The sequence below is a fragment of the Euprymna scolopes genome, chromosome 13 (genome assembly GCF_053919585.1).
Source record: "Euprymna scolopes isolate OS-2025 chromosome 13, ASM5391958v1, whole genome shotgun sequence".
Classification (NCBI taxonomy): Eukaryota; Metazoa; Mollusca; class Cephalopoda; order Sepiida; family Sepiolidae; genus Euprymna; species Euprymna scolopes.
In genome coordinates this window covers 131,487,248-131,504,599 of record NC_136494.1, presented here as the reverse complement: position 1 = coordinate 131,504,599, position 17,352 = coordinate 131,487,248, and the positions used below count along the sequence as shown (strand labels likewise).

General features: G+C 32.1%; 1 protein-coding gene across 1 annotated transcript in view; it reads left to right on the top strand.

Annotated features, from left to right (window-relative positions):
• Positions 1-17,352, top strand: part of LOC145292193 (cilia- and flagella-associated protein 65-like) — a 2,765,874-nt gene that overhangs the window by 801,219 nt on the left and 1,947,303 nt on the right. Inside the window, exon 15 of the mRNA XM_080138498.1 lies at positions 4,864-4,944. Coding sequence (XP_079994624.1) covers positions 4,864-4,944 — 81 coding nt within the window. The remainder of the gene's footprint in view (positions 1-4,863; positions 4,945-17,352) is intronic.

Here is a 17,352-nt window from a genome sequence, read left to right as displayed (position 1 = left end):
GGAGTCAGTTTTTTTTTCTTTAATTCAAGAAAACACAATCGAAACCACTCAACCTATAAGTAATCATATTTTGTTTACACCATGAATCAATTTCAATCCTCTCATAATATTCTTTAGCTATATCACAGTTCTCTAGAGTGGCAAGAGGGTAAAGTGCTTTAGACTAGAATCTAACTTCGATGATTTATTTCTACAGTCAGAACTTCTATCAGCTGCATCAGGGAAGTGACGGTGGCTACGCGGTTAACGACACTGATTGACAATCTGGGTGTATCGAGTTAGAATCAAGTTCGTTCCATAGAAACACTCTTATTTAGAGATGTTGACAACATTTACGTGGTACCTCCCATGGTACCAAAACAGCTACACAAACTATAAGAAAGTAATCTTAATGTCTTTTATATAAACTGTATCCGCTTCCGATAGTGCTCTATTCGGTTAGAAGTTGCTTTGCATTTATATATATATTTATATTATAGATATATATACATACTAGTAGATGTAATCAGCGTTGCCTGGTATTAAACATAACGTGAAATTCCTTAAAAAAAAATGAAGTAAAAAAAAAAAAACAAAAGAAACTGAGACGTGCATGCAAGTATTATGTTTTTTTTTTCTAAACCGTTCATTTTTAGTAAATAAAATAATACTCGAGCTGAGATCGAAACCAAAGCCCAAAGAAAGTGAATCAAGTACGATAACCATCAGGCCAGTTTACCACATTTATTAAAAAGTGTTTTCAAACCTACTTATTTTTAACATAAGGAAGCTGTCATGTGAACAATTTGTGCATGTGCAGTTATGAGACAGTTGGCAAACAGATAAAAATCTGATGATCCTCAAGAAAGAATTTTTAAATTTGGACCCCTTGGCAGCCCTTCTATTTTTGGGGGGCTGAAAACTGATTAAAAAGTTTTCCACAAGTCTGAATACCCTATATACCAAATTTTAAGTCTGTAGATCAAAAATTCGTTGAGTAGGTAGGTTAAGAGTATGACTCGCACACAAACCCATTCTCGTATTATGTTTTTTCTAAACAGTTCACTTCTTATAAGTAAAAAAAAAATACTCGCATTGAGATCAAAATCAAAACCTAAAGACAGTGAGCCAATTATAGTAACTAATAGACCCGCTTTACACAGTTTTTAAAAAGTGTTTTCAAACCTACTTATTTTTAACATGATGAATCTGTCAGGTGAACCATGCATGCATGCACATTCATGAAACAGCAACCAAAAAAAAAAAACCTGACGACCTTCATGTACTAATTTTTCAATTTTGACTCCTTAGCAGTCCTTTTTTCCGGATGAAAACCAATTAAAAAATAATCCACACGTCTGAATATGCTATATAATAAATTTAAAATCTGAGAGATAAAAATTTGAATAGAAATATGTTACACTTTTGCCGGTTATCCTTGCTAGTACTTTATATATGTGAGATACTATATATTTATTTGCACACTCAGATAAACCACAGGTAATGGTGAAATATACCTGGTCCATCTTTAGTCTTGTTTCATAGGAAGCTGCAATGAAGATTCATCTCAATGAATCAAAAAATCTTGATGTCATTCAGCAACTTTATTTTGGATGATTCTCTACCAGAAAGCTGCTTGCTGGTCCTACATTCCTTATATTTGATAGGCGTTGAACTTTTCGCTACCCCAGGTGCTTCGACCGATTATAACTGGTCGGCTACTCAACTTTTATGAGTGTGTCTATGATCGTCTAGTGTTCTCTATCTGTATAAGAGCCAAGTACATCCAAGAATGGAGTAGTTTTCACATCTGAGCAGGAGCTGCTAGAAGCACTTATCTTTGCCTTGACATGTTCAAAATAGACTTTGTAGCTTGGTTTCGGATGCCCTTTTCTCTTCCTTGCAACCTCTTTTCCACAAAAGAAACTTTGCAAGTTTGTCTCTGCTCTATCGCTATTTTCATAGCAAGTGCTCGTCTAAGCTCCAATCTATGGTCCACCTTGGCCAAACTTTCACGAAAAACACTTGTCTAGCCCAAATTACTATCAATAATTCCCCCACACTCTTTATCTGTGTCTAAACCTAATTCCATGGATTCCATGAACAAAGCTTCTTTCTTAGAACTGCACGCCTGTGGAACTCTGTTCCACTGGTCTGCTTTCCAGTTGACCACAATATGGTCGTCTTCAAGTTTAACGTAAACAAGTTCCTGATGAGCCGTTCTCTTAAGTAATCCAATTTACCAAATTTCCACGACTAATGATTACTATGATATTGTCCCATTGACTACCATACACTTATTAGCCCTTATCCACGAGTGGTCTCCGGACCTTGATAAGTTGTGACTTTTTTGTAAAAAGAAAAAAGAAAAATTTTAACAATTAAGGTTAGTACGAATGGCCACTTGTGCACATTTCAACTCATACATTAATAGAAAAAAATATCAAAACACAATGAAGAGTTGTAAATAAAAAGATATGCTTTGGTTCGTTTAAAGTTCCTTCCTTTGTAGATAATGAATGAGGAGACATCAAACTAAGCATTTATCACCAATATCATTTTAAACAAAACTCGTTAATCCAAATAATGTTAGTTAAAATATGAAGTCAACGAAACCTCTGAAATATGTTAAAAAAAAAAAAACAACTTATGTAAGCGCAATTTAAATGTAACCCCCAAAAATTGTGACCTGAAAAAAATACAGTATCTCCAAGAATACTCTTCGAATACAATAGCAACTCTTCCCGGCTTTATATTCCCACTGTAACAGAATCAAAAATACAGACAATCAATATGAACTCATTGGAACTAAAGATATTCTTATGTGTTAGCAATAATATTTTTTTTATAATTTTTAATCAAACCATGAATGCCTGATTAAGAGACCTTCACTCTGCATATGACAATTCTAGTATGACGCACCTACTGCAGGTGGTTCACTCATCTGCTAATTACTTTTCTTCCGAATTGTCATTTGAAATGATGATCAACTGCATGAAGGATGAAATTTTATTTGAATGCATTAACACAATTAAACTTTGGATAACTTCAATCCATATAAATGTCACGGAGTTCAAATTAGTCTATAGACTGAAGTAGCTTGGCAGCACTCAGACAGTTGACACAACGGGTAAAAAAGATACTGAGCACCTCATTTGGCCTCTCCTGTTTCTTTGAACAACCTTATAAAAACAGTTTATCATCGTTTGATAAAACCGTATTCAATGCTATGTTTTTTTACTCTTTTTCACCTCAAACGAAGCGTTTTTTTGTTTTTTTTTACTAATTTGGGACCATTCCTATGAAAGATTAACAAGATGTTGGTTTACATTACATTTAAACTTCTGCATATCAGTACAGTCTGGGAAGCAGGTATTAGGAAGGGAATTTGAAAGTCTAGCTGTGTGAGGGAAGAAATTATTAGAGTAGAAAGCTTTCTAGCATTTAAGGACTTCAACAGTGAAGGGGTGTAATTTTGTTGCTAAGCGGGTTTGTCGCTGATATTACGTCAAGGCAGTACAAGTGCAATAAGTTAATCAGAGCACATTCCATCAAAATATTTGTAAAACAGGCACAGAGATGCAACATTGCAGCGATGGGACAGAGGTTGGATCTGAGTTGACAAAGTAGGACCTATTAGATTGAAACTCTTTTTTTTACCCTATCCCAGAGGAAGAGGCTAGTGGTAGATGCACCAACTCAGATGTGGCAACAATACTTCATGCATGGGCAAATGGTGGACTTGTAGAGGTACAAGATGCTCTCGGATGTGAGTAGTCTTCTAGCTCAATAGAGGGAAGCCATCTTCTTTGCAACAGCCTTTGCAATGTCCTCAATGTATTTGTTCTAGTTCACATTGTCCTTGAATGTTAGGTCGAGGAGTTCGAAGGAAGAATTCTCAGGTAAGGTGTTATGGATATTGGTGGTTGGGGAGGCTTCTTGTAATTGTTAAAGGAGAGCAGTTTAGTCTTACTAGCATTAAATGTTACCATCCATTTGCGGCCACATTCCACTATGGTCTGGAGGTCGTTTTCTAAGGATTCTGCCGTTGTTTTAGATTTATGTACATATGTATTGTCACTTGGACATAAGTAACTAAAATTTGCGATCAAAGAAACTAATAGAGTAAAAGGCTTTCCAGCATCTAGGGATCACATCAGTGAAAGGGAGATTTTGCTGCTTGTCAAGTTAATCGGAAGTAAGCATGTCGAAGAGACAGAAGACCTATGAGTTCATTATAGAACATGCCATTAAAGTACTTGTAAAATAAGCACAGTGATGCAACATTGCAACGATAGGATAGAGAGTGGAACTTAGCTGATAGTACAGAACCTATTAGATTTGAGATTTGTTTTGGACCGTATCTAAGAGGGAGAGACTAGTGGTAATAATATTTCATGCTTGGGCTAATGATGGCTTTGTTGAGTTGAAAAGTATAGTATACTCTCAGGTGTGAATAATTTTCTAGCATGGTAGAGGGAGCCTATTTTCTTTGCAGCAATATTGGCAATGTCCTCAGTGTAGTTGTCCATATCGCCTGTGAATGTCAAGCCGAGGAAAGGACTTGAAGAAATAAAAAAATTTTAATGAATCTGTACAATTTGGCAAAGGGTGTATACACTGTGAGATGAAACAACGAACAGCACAACTGACAACTGATATAAAAGAACACTTTAAAAAAAAGCTAATATAAACTATAGAGTGAAATTTGCTACCAGAACAGTTGTAGAATCTCGCTATGAAGCAAAAAAAAAAAAAAAAAAATGACAATAAATAAAAATAAAAAAAGATAATACCTAAGAGATTCGTTTGGATGTCCTAATCACAAGTTGCACATCTTGATAGAATGAGAATATTTAGCATTTTTATTCTTTATATTTTCAGGAATATGACCCACCAGTCACTTTGGATATAACCTGTGCTGATTTTGGCAGATGTACCAGTTTGCGGACAACAGTTGAAAAGGTATTGCTTGATTTGACTCATTTTCTTACAAAATAAGAAAGAATTGTATTTTTAGAAATAATTTTAACAAGTTTACTTTTTGGTAATAAGAAAAAAAAATTATTTTTTTTTGCAAATAAGAATTTTAATTTTTTTAGAAATAAGAATTTTTATTTTTTTTAGAAATAAGTATTTAAATTATTTTGAAATAAGTATTTAAATTATTTGAAAATAAGAATTTTAATTATTTGAAAATAAGAATTTTAATTTTATCGAAATAGGAAATCTAATTTTTTACAAAGAAAGAAGTTTTATTTAAAAAGAAGAATTATATTTTTGGAAAGAAGAAAGAATTTTGATTTTTTTTTGTAAATAAGAATATTAATTTTTTTTAGAAATAAGAAAGAATTTTAATTTCTTTAGAAATAAGAATTTTAATTTTTTTGTAAATAAGAATTTTTTTTTATTTTTTTAGTAATAAGAAAGATTTTTAAAAATTTTTTAGAAATAAGAAAGATATTTTAATTTTTTAGAACATCAAGATAACTTTGTCTTTTTTGAGATATCATCATCCTATATCTTTTTTGATCATCATTAATCCTGCGGCTACCAAATCAAGCTGTCTAAACATACTTTCTTCCTGACCTAAAATGCACCAAAAATTGATGTTTCTTTTCTGTACAAAACTCAATCATGTTCCGAAGAGTAAAAAAACAAAAACAATTTTCCTCTACAAAACAATCAAACACCTTGAATAAATATTTGAATATATAAAGAATTTGAAGCATAAAAACTTTTTCCAAAGAATTAAAATTTTTAGAGCAGTAAAATTCTAATAATTTTGATACATCTTTTCTGATTAGCATCATCATCAACAACACCTGAAGACACTAGTTTGTATGCAAATAAGTCATCAAATTTGTATGAATTCATTTGTCATATTTTAACATGTAATTTTTCTTGCTAATCAGTCAGTTTCATTGTTCTATTTATCTTTCTGTTGCTTAAGTAAAATCATGTATAATTACTGCTTAGTTTATTTTCATAAAAACATGTTTTATAAAGTCTCCAAAAAATATTGGCAGTTACTTTGATCTAGATCGATGAATTTGTTTTAAATCTTCTCATTGTAAACAAATATTGTTGGTTTTTTTATATACACAAATAAATTGCTCCACTTTCATCTCTTTTTGTTTTGAATTTTTAATCTTCAAATATTAAAGGTAAAATCGATTGTCGAACATTTTTAGATTTTGACAATTACTTCTTTGATATAAATAAACTTCTGAGAAAATAATGCATATTAATTATGAAATAGCTTATCTTTAAAATCATTGGCTTTTTGGATAGAATCAGAGTTTTGTGTCTGTTTTTATATAAAACTTCATAATTTCTTCCCTCCGTCAATGAAGGAGAAATCATGCTTGGCTTAAGCAATTTATAATTTTGTCCCAATCCAAAGGACCTCTTTTTGGAAAGCTGTGTTTTCCCACACATTAAAAGTTGACTGTGTTCAACTTTGCCCTTGCGCTAATGCAAATAAATACAATCTGAAAAATCATTGAGAATTAAGCATGCAATTAACACTAGTAAACATCGTTTCTTTCTATATAGTTAAGAAATACTAATTAGAATTTCTTTTTAATCTATATCAGAGTAGATATACCCGACATTGCCCGGCATTAAACGTTACATTAAATTTCACTGAAAAAATTAAATTAAAAAAAAAAAGGGAAGAAACCGAGACATGTGCATGCGAGTATTATGTTTTTTCTAAACAGTTCACTTCTTCGTAAGAAAAAAAAAAAAAAGCGCGAGCTGAGATCGAAACCAAAACCTAAAGACAGTGAGTCAAGTATGATAATCATTAGATCAGCTTACCAAGATCTTTAAAAAGTGTTTTCAAACTTTATCAAACAGTTGACAAACAGATAAAAGTCCAATGATATCCAAGAAATAATTTTTCAATTTTGACCCCTTAGTTGCTCTTTTTTCCGGATGAAAACGGATTAAAAGATTTTTCCACATCTTAATACCCTATATATTAAATGTCAATTCTGTAGATCGAAAATTTGTTGCGTATATAAGTTGAGAAGTGTCCTCATACACTCATTCTCATTTTTATAGATATATAGATTATACATTTTTTAAAAACCAAAAACAAGGTGTATTTTCACTTGGATGTAGGGCACTACTATTTGGAACCATATTCAACGAGAGACTGTTGGAGGAAGAGCAGCAGGATGTCTTATGTTGTATTTAATAATAAGGAAGCAAGAAACAGAGGGAATTCTAAAGTCTTGCAGTCCGAACGGGAGAAACTATTAGAGTAGAAAGCTTTCCGGCATCTAGGGATCACAGCAATGAAGAGATGAAAATTTGCTGCTTGTTGGGTTAGTCGTGAGTATGTATGTTGAGGGAGCACAAGAACAAGGAGTTCATCAGAACACATTCCATTAAAGTAGTTGTAAAACAGGTACAGAGATGCAACATTGTTGTGATGGGACAGAAGTTGGAGCTTGGCAGATATTCCGGGACCCATTAGATTTTAAACATTTTTTGCACCCGGTCTAAGAGGGAAAGGTTAGTGGTATATGCACCAACCCAGATGTGCCAACAATGCTCCATGTATAAGTGAACGGTAGCTTTCTAGAGATATAGAATATTATCAGATTTGTTTGATGAAGAAACACAAACGTTTCTATGTACAGAAGGTGAAAATGCTCAACCAGCTATCACTAATAAAACGCTTTTATAATCTACTGATATTATTTGCTGTGTTCCTATGAAGCCTTGCATAATGAAATCATATAACATTGCCTATATTATATATTTCATTTATAACTAGTTCAGTGCACACTTACATAATGCATCACAAATATTCCCACTCAACCATGCTTAGTTCATTACTAGAAAGAGCCTTATTGTCTGCAAATGCATTAAGGATAACAACCTCTGGGATAGTAAAACTACAAAGGCTATTTTCTGTAACATTGACTGCTAATGATAAAGTTTAAGTTGACTTGCTGCAGAATTCAGTTAACATTATATATTATTATCTTTATCAAGTTAGGAATATGTATATCTTTATATATTTGTATGCACAAGATTCAATCTTTAATTAATTAAATGATCATTATTAATTTGAGATGAGAACTTCTAGGTTTCTAAGATTTTTGAAATGTGGACTATATTTAGTTCAATTTTATGCTAACTGGGGAAAAAAGGATGAAAGGTCTTTGTGAAAAACTAAAAAACCACTCTGATTTTTTGTAACATTTTAACAGTAGGTATTAGGCATCAATTAATAAATACTCCCAACTTTTAATTTCTTTGTAATATTTTAAGGGGTTTTATAGGGGATAATATGAGTAAAACCTCCATTTGAATAGTCAAATATTTCAGATGTGCATTAAATTTGACCACTAACTGAGCAAGTTTCCCTGAATTTCAATTTTTCTTTAAAGATCTCTTAAGCTTAAGCCTTTAATTTCAGACATTATCTAAAATCGGAATACTATGATGGATTTTGATCAAAATTGCAATAAGGATTCTAGACACACGGATTAAAAGCATTATATCTGGAGTTTTCTTTATAAGAGAATACAAAAGTGATGCAAAACAGTTCGGTTTGGATAATTAATTTTATCCTTCTAGAGCATGTATTTTTCTTGCATATAAAGCAAGAATACTTGTACGTACATATTAGTATGTTTAGAGTTTTCTACTAAACTAATAGGCAACACAACGAGTTACATCTTTGAGCCATTTTAAAATTGGCATACTCCTGCAATATTTTAGCCTGAGTTTAAATGGTAAAGAGTGCTTTTTCAATTATATATATATTCATAAAATTGCATTACCATTGCTTGCGTGCCTGTTTGTGCCCCAATGTAAATTCCATTTTATTTTTTCTTGATTTAATATCAATTTATCATTGAAATCAAAAATGCAATAAAGTACTAAAAATCTTATTTAAAAGCATCATTTAATTATGAAGTTAAATCCATTACACAAGTTTTCATATGTTAACTTGAAAAACAAGGAATGAATTACTTTGTGAAAATTGAAATTTGAAAGCATTTAAGCTATTGAATAGAAAGTAACTTTTGGTTATAAAATTCTTAGCAAATCAGCATGTACTCAAAGATTAAACGTTTTGGAATCAGTTTATATCCAATAATTTTAGGAATAAAGAACAAAATATTACCTTCATACAACAATCGTAAAACAATAATATAATAATTAAATTTAAGTTTAAAAATCACAAAATTTGGAAAAAAAAAATGGCATGGTTAAAAATATGGAAAGGTTTGGTAGCAAGAACAAAAAATGAAAGTAAAAAAAAAAAGAAAAAGAGTCCAAGACAATACCGGGTATGTAAAGCTCGTAAAAAACATCTGTACTCCTTTATATACAGCATCTGTTTTACTATGTTGTAATACTTGCTCATATTGTTTAATCCAAGGTCAAAGTTCCAAAGGGATATTATGAAGAAACCAATGTAATATACAATTTATGTTACTTGTATTGATCGGACTAGTGTTCTCATCTTGAGTATTATTTGTGCAACGTTTCGGTCGACTTGTGCTTCAGCCATCTTCAGGCGTGTTGGTTGTGGTTTGGAAAAGAAAAGAGAAAAATTACTGATTCCATAGATATTTTCGTATTCTGTGAGTTAGGATCTATTTTATGGTTTTACTTTTGAATTTGTGAAAAAATTGGTTGACAAAGAGTAGGCACTTCTAATGATAATTGACAAAATTTTAAAGATGTATAATATTTGTTTTTTCTATAATTAAAGGCTCCCAAATGCTATTAAAATCCAGGCTTAGTCTGCTTAGTTATTTTTCTTTTTTGGCATATGTGCAAGATGAGAACACTAGGCTGAATGGTTCAAATAATACGAACTATTAATCCTCATCTAAAAAAATTCAGAAACATAATCATTCTTATAAATCAAAAACTTTACCAACCGCAAGTATAATATCATCAGCCAAGTGTTATTTTTTTTTGTTTTGAAAACAGATGATTGTCAGAATTCGTCACATCAGGAGAATGGTAATCAAGGAGTTCAAAGTCACAGTCATGCACAGAAGATATTTATTTAATGCCGCATTCATTGCACTATCTACTCTCAAAATAAGATATGCTTATAACATTGCCTATTTGATTTATAATCAATCACCTGTTAAATTACTATTGTCTTCGTAAATGTTTTCCTAGTGTTATCAGTGGGAGTAGATATGACTGTGAGAGTAAAACTTTCTCAATATACCTTTTATTTATAATTAATCAAAGATAAAATATCGATCAGAATTAAATATTTAAATCGATTGGAAATATAATTTTTGGGGAATACAGGCCAATTTATGCATAAAATCTGAGAAGATAGAGTATAACAGCAGACTAGTCTTTCAGTATCTAACTGACATGAGTCCTTGATATTTTCGGTGACATAAACATTTAATTAAAATAAAAGTAAAAAAAGTGAGCAATATTTTTCTTTTAAAACTTCTTGATTTAAATATCCTCAGTTGTGTTACTTTTTGAACGCACCTTTCCTTTTGACTGACCCTCTTTCTCCCAACTGATGTAATACAATAGATGAAAGAAAGAAATCTAAAGGAATCATCAGCTAACTGAATGACCTAGTTTCTGTGTTATTTTTGGAACAACTACCAGTAAGATATAAAGATAGGAATTTTTTTACTCTTTATGAACCATGGTGATCCCTGGTGACCCCAATGGAACAAAGATTGCAGTATTGTTTCACCATAACCAGCTTGGGTTCATGCACATTTTATATGTGTAAGGTTTCTTAAATGTATTTTTAGTAGTTTCTGAGTTTTATTCTGACAAATACACATCCATGTGATATTCTATTATATAATTATAGCAAAATTATCTGGCAAACATGAGGTTAAAAAAGTATGTAACATCTTTATATCAAAACTTCCAGCTCTCTAAATCTATCTTTCTCTCCTTTTCCTGATTCCCAAGTTTCTCCACTCCTCTTTCACCTGCACGCTGATAATTTATCTTCGTTCTAATGTATTAAAAATAATAATGTACGTCATTTATTTCACTTTATATAATAAAACATTAAAAATCGCTCTAAAAAAAAAACAACAAAAAAAATGAACTTCCTCTGACGATCCTGGCCGGTGTAACCCCCAACGAATGAATAATTCTTTCTAAATGTTTGATATTATACATCCAGACAACGCCGATCAAGAACATATCAATTTTGTGGGTGTTTATTTTGTGTGTGTGTTTTTTGTTTTGTTTTACTTTTAGACGAACATACAGACACACATACACACAGAAAACTCTTCTTTTATATAATAAATTGGTTTTTTATGTGCTGCATAAGTTTGTAATTTTCAAAACAAATGAGAGAAATTTTTAATACTCAACATCTTCAAAAATTTTCTCTAGTTATCTCATATGTTGGGTGTGGATGGGGGTGCCATAAAATACAAAATGAACTAGTAATATGATTTCTATTATTTGTAATTCTATTATCTTGAATATTATTTTCATAGTGTTTTAGCCAATGTAATCTTCGACCTTCTTCTGGTATGACCTCTAGAACTTGTGAATCTTTCTGTCAAACTCGGGAATCTGCGCAGAATTTTGAACAGAACCCTCTATTTAATCCATGGGTGTAGCATTCTGTCAGGCATGACCGGGTAGAAATTGTATTCTTAGTATCTCCTGCTCTGTGGATTGAATGTTCACTCTCCAGATTAGTGTCAGTTACAATTGAATTTGACCTAGTACTTTATTAGTTACGCCATAAGTCCTTGCAGATTATCCAAATTATCAATCCTTATCTCACAACTTCAGAAGCATGGTAAGACGATGTCTTATGTTTTGAGGTTTTTCCCTAAATTTTGGTATTATTTCAAAATACATGCATGGGCGAGCTGCCTTGAGAATTTTCTAGCTCTGGTGGCAGCACCTTGTTATTTCTTTGGTCATTTTTCATCCTGAGCTTCACTTTAACTTAAAGAAATTGATTCAATTTGAAACGTGTTCCAGAAATAATTCACTCGGGACAAGGTTAATAACTAGTCTGGTCTATTCGTGAACACTTCTCTTCTTGTCCTGCAGACACTTCAATCATTCAGCATCATTTCAACACTAAATTGCCAGTTATAGGATTTACAACATGCCATCATTGCATCCGCAGACTGGGTGTCTCTTATGGCCACCGGTCATTTCAAGATTAAATTGTATTGTGATTATATTATTGTATTAAAGAGAGTAGAGATATTTCTTGTCCATTTTGCTTTGCTGGAGACATTAATCGATGACACAACAATGAGATACGTTTCAATTTGCAAATATTTGCGCAAGTAACTCTTAAAATAATTTCCTGTCGAGAGTAAGTATATACATAACCAATCTTTGCCTACCCAAATGTTAACACTTTATATTTACTCTTTTTAAAATATATATATAGTATCAGGAAAGCTCGGCGTTGTCTGGAATCGAGTAAACAATGCTATATCCTCCTGCACCATTCTGGGATGAAGCATAAGGATACATTCGTGAATTCAGTGAAAAACGAGAATAAAGTAACACTTATTGAGACACACCAACATTTTCAAAGGTAACTGCTAACTTCTGCTCCAAGCCCTTAACCCGATATTCTCAATTATATTATTTTTGATTAATATCATTTAGATGAAGTAAAACAAACTTTCATTTTGCTTATGTTTTTTTGTTTTTTAGGTATACATTAGTCAATGTGATTATAGCGTAGTAAACAGAAGTAGTGGGAATTTTGTAAATTCGATTACTTAGGGGGAGGGTTCATGAAGAACTTGTTTACGTTGGACTTGAAGACAATCAGATTGTAGTCAGCTGTAAAGCAGACAATCGGAAGAGCTTACAGTTCTAAAAAAAAAAAAGCTTTCTTCGTGGAATCTACATTTAGGTCTAGGCACAGACAAGGAGTGTAGGAAATTATTGATAGTGATTTTGACTAGACGAGTGTTTTCCATGAAAGTTTGGCGAGGGGTGGGGGGCATAGATTTAAACTCAGATAAGCATTTTCCATGAAAAATAACGATAAAGCAGAGACAGGCTTGCAACGTCTCTTTTGTGGAAAAGAAGTTACAGGGAAGAGAAAAGGGAATCCCCTACTAAGCTACAATGTCTATTTTGAACTCTATCAAGGCAGGATAAGCTGCTTCTAATAGCTCCTGCCCAGATGTGGCGACAGTATTCCATTGTTGGCCGTACCTGGCTTTTATATTGATAGAGAATTGCACAGGAGTGAGATATCTACTGGAGCGATAAAAGAATCCCACCATTTTTCCAGCGACCTTGGCAATGGATTTGATACACATGTTCCATTTCAGGTCAGGAGTAAAGGTCAATCCCAGAAGCTTGTCAAAACATGAAGTCTCCCCAAGACGAGAGCCATCCATTTCAATTGATGCCAGATTGGCATCAGAGCATAGATGATGTATATATATATATATAGGAGCTTGGTTTTAGATGCATTAAAAGTAACCAGGCACCTCTTTCCCCATTGTACCACATGCTCAAGATCAGAAGAGAGGATCAGAGAGAACTTGGTCATTTACGGTCTTTGATGTGCTATCATAGATGGTAGTGTCGTCAGCATAAATGTCTACACATGATGTAAGGATATGATTTGGAAGATCATTAATGTAGATCAGGAAGAGAGTTGGGCCCAGGATAGAACCCTGAGGGACTCCAGCATTAATACTGAAAGCTTCTGATTTCTGCCCATCAACCACTACTCCTGTGAACCTATCAGAGAGAAATGATTTAATAATTGAGAAAACATTTCCAGTTATACCATAGCTGGAGATCTTGTGAAGTAAACCTTTATGCCATACTTGATCAAAGGCCTTTGATATGTCGATCAATTGCCCTAGAAAGGAAGCCTCCGTCAAGAGATTCGCTAATCTTATGAGATATAACTGTAAGCACGTCTGCTGTAGATCTAGCAGAATGGAAACCATATTGCACGTCACTGAGAAGGTTATTTTTGCTGAGATGGTTGACTACTTCTCTATTTAACATAGATCCCAGCAGCTTACTCATTGATGCATGGGACGCTTATTGGTCTGTACTGAGAGGGAGATGAGCGATCACCTGAATTCTTAAATGCAGGGCATACTGATGAGATTTTCCAAAGTGTTGGGAAGCATTTCTCCTTAAGACAACGCTTACAAAACTTTGTAAGTATGGTCGCTAGTTCTGGTTGAAGTTTTTTCAGAACTATAATTGGAATGCCGTCAGGGCCAGTTTACACACAGATCACCACTATATTATTGTACTCTGATAAAAATGTAATATACTTATTAAAGTCCCCTAGATAATGTTGTTCCAGAATATATATCATTATTGGGATCTATTTAAATGAACATGGGAGGAGTTTGTTAACAGAGGAACTACAACTTTATATATATGTATATCTATATGCATGTATATATATATATATATATAAAAGCGCTGGGCAAATGTTTATTTAATGGAAATTTGTTGAGGTCATTTTCAATCCTCGCTCCACTAGGTCAGTAGTTAGAATTTCCAACTATCATCGAGGTGGCTATATGTTCAATTCTCGACTAGGGAAAGGTGCTAGTCTAGCCGCACTGATGAGTTGTGATACACCAAAACAGTACTGTATGTGGGTGACCATATATATATATATATATATATATATATATATATATTATATGTGTGTATTTAGGCAACATTTTTTCATTTAAACAAATGTTGTTAAAGACAACAGAAAGCTTATGTGTAATTGACTTTTTTATTTTTTAAATTTTTCTTATCGAAAGAATTAATATAGGTTTCATGTGTGAAAGTTCGAAGTTTACTGAGTTGCTTTTCGTTTTGTAGTCAGTACTGAGTCACAGTCGGTTGGGCTTATGACAAGTATTTGAGTGTGTTTAGGTGGAATGAAATGTGATTTGGTCAAGTGCAGGATTTTTGCGTTTTAATGTATATAGTGTCGAATATTTTAAACTTTATATATATGTGTATATATATATATATATATATATATATGTATATGCATATGCCGTATAAATATATATATGTATATGCATATGCCGTATAAATATATATATGTATATGCATATGCCGTATAAATATATATATGTATATGCATATGCCGTATAAATATATATATGTATATGCATATGCCGTATAAATATATGTATGTATATGCATATGCCGTATAAATATATGTATGTATATGCATATGCCATATAAATATATATATGTATGTATATGCATATGCCATATAAATATATACATGTATGTATATGCATATGCCATATAAATATATACATGTATGTATATGCATATATATATATATATATATATATATAAATATAAAGAAAATTTTGATGTAAAATCTGAGGTCTACTGTCTGTTCTGTATTTGCACCGACTGAGGTTAGTAGTCGTTTCCAAAAGTGTGGATGGTTCTACACAAAACCTTCACCATGATAAACAAATCATCTGTGTTTATTTCAGACAAGTTAATTTCCTAAGCCTCATATGTCAGGACTCAACAAGAGAGATCATATATATATATATATATATATATATATATATATATACAAACACACATTTTGTGCATTACTGTACATTACTTGAATGACCTACAATAATTTGCTTGCTTCTAATTTACAAAAAAAACATCAGAATCATCTATTGGCATTCTGTCAAAAGTTTTTCCAAATCCACAATTGTAAATATAGGTTCTTCTTTATACCAAGATACTTCTTTTGCATTTGTCACAAGGTAAATATAGCATGATGCTACTTAACTTAGGTATAAAAACTAAACTGCATTTCATCCGTCTTTTTATTTCTCAGTTATTTTTTCAATCACTGTCAAAACTTGATCCATTAATTTAATTAAACCTCTGTAATTACTTCTACCTAAAGCTAATCCTTTTTATTTGTAAGGCATAAAATGTATTTGATGTAATTTTTTCATAATATAAAGTTGATTTCTTAGAGAATTTTGTATTTATTATTGTTAGATATTATATTCTTTGCAAGTAATTAACACATATATTCGGCATTGCTTAGGTGTATAGGATCATAAATAGCAAAATAGAATAAAAGTTTGTGTAACATTTTTTTTTTTTGCTAAGGATTCACCTTACATCAAAACCCAAAGGTCACTCGAGAATAAAGGTTAAAATGAGTATCAGTTAAACGGTGAGACAACAGCTTGATGATTGCTAATGATTTGTGTTAATAACTTAGTTTCAGTTTTGTTTTTACAACAACTACCAGTAAGAATGGGATTTTTTGAACTCTTGTGTAGTAATTTTGTCTTGAATGACCTCAAGGGATGAGTATTGGACTATTTTTCTTTGCCATCACCAACCAAAGGTCATACTGAATCAAATGGTGTGTAAGTGTATCTTTTATAGTTTCTGAATTTAAGCAGGATGAACACATAGATGGAAATACGACTTATATATATATATATATATATATATATATATATATATATATATATATATATATATATATAAGGAGATTAGAAAATTGATCTTTAGTTTAATTTTGGCAAACTTGTAACTCTTGCTTTCCTTATTTTGTCCTTTAGTTCTTATATTCCATGAACGATTTTTCTGACAAAAAGACAAAAAGAGCAAGGAGAATTCTTGTTTTCTGGGTTGGGATCTAGACATCTAAAACTTATCATTTGTTAGTTTTTTACCTTTACTACTTTTTAAGTCCTTATATCAAGTGAATTCATGACTTGTCCGGAGCAATTTCCATAAAAAAAATACTAGCAGGTTTACATGGCATTGCTCAGGGCCATATAAAAACTTTACCTTTCTTTCCTCTCCCATTTTTTCTTCCTTCACTTTAACCCTTTCTTTATACTCTGCTCAACTCATTCCTCTCTTTTGCTTTATAAATGTAAAGCTGTAATCTCATATTTATCATTCTTGGACAACGCTGAGTAGAAACATGCACAATGATATTCTTGATTCCGGGTAATTCCATTCTTCTCACTCGCTTTCACTATAATATGACGAGAAATTATATTGATAATGAAAATAGTCCAAAGAGATAAAATGTTATGTCATAATTTACATTTATTGATCCTGGACACCCGCAAGTAGAACAAAAGATAACATGTTCTGGCTTTGCGCAAACGTATGATCAAAGAATTGTGAAGACTGGTCAATAACATATACAATCACTGCATCAGAGTTGAGATAATTTAAAGAGAGGGAAAACGAGAGAAAAGAAGTAACCATTTAAAATTACATGTATTTTGGCCCTGAAAAATTATTTGTGGCATGATGTGTTGGTGTCTTGATCTTTCTGGGCGGAAGGCAAGATATCGAATTTCCAGCTTGACACTGGCAAGACAGGATGTATGTCGGCTAATA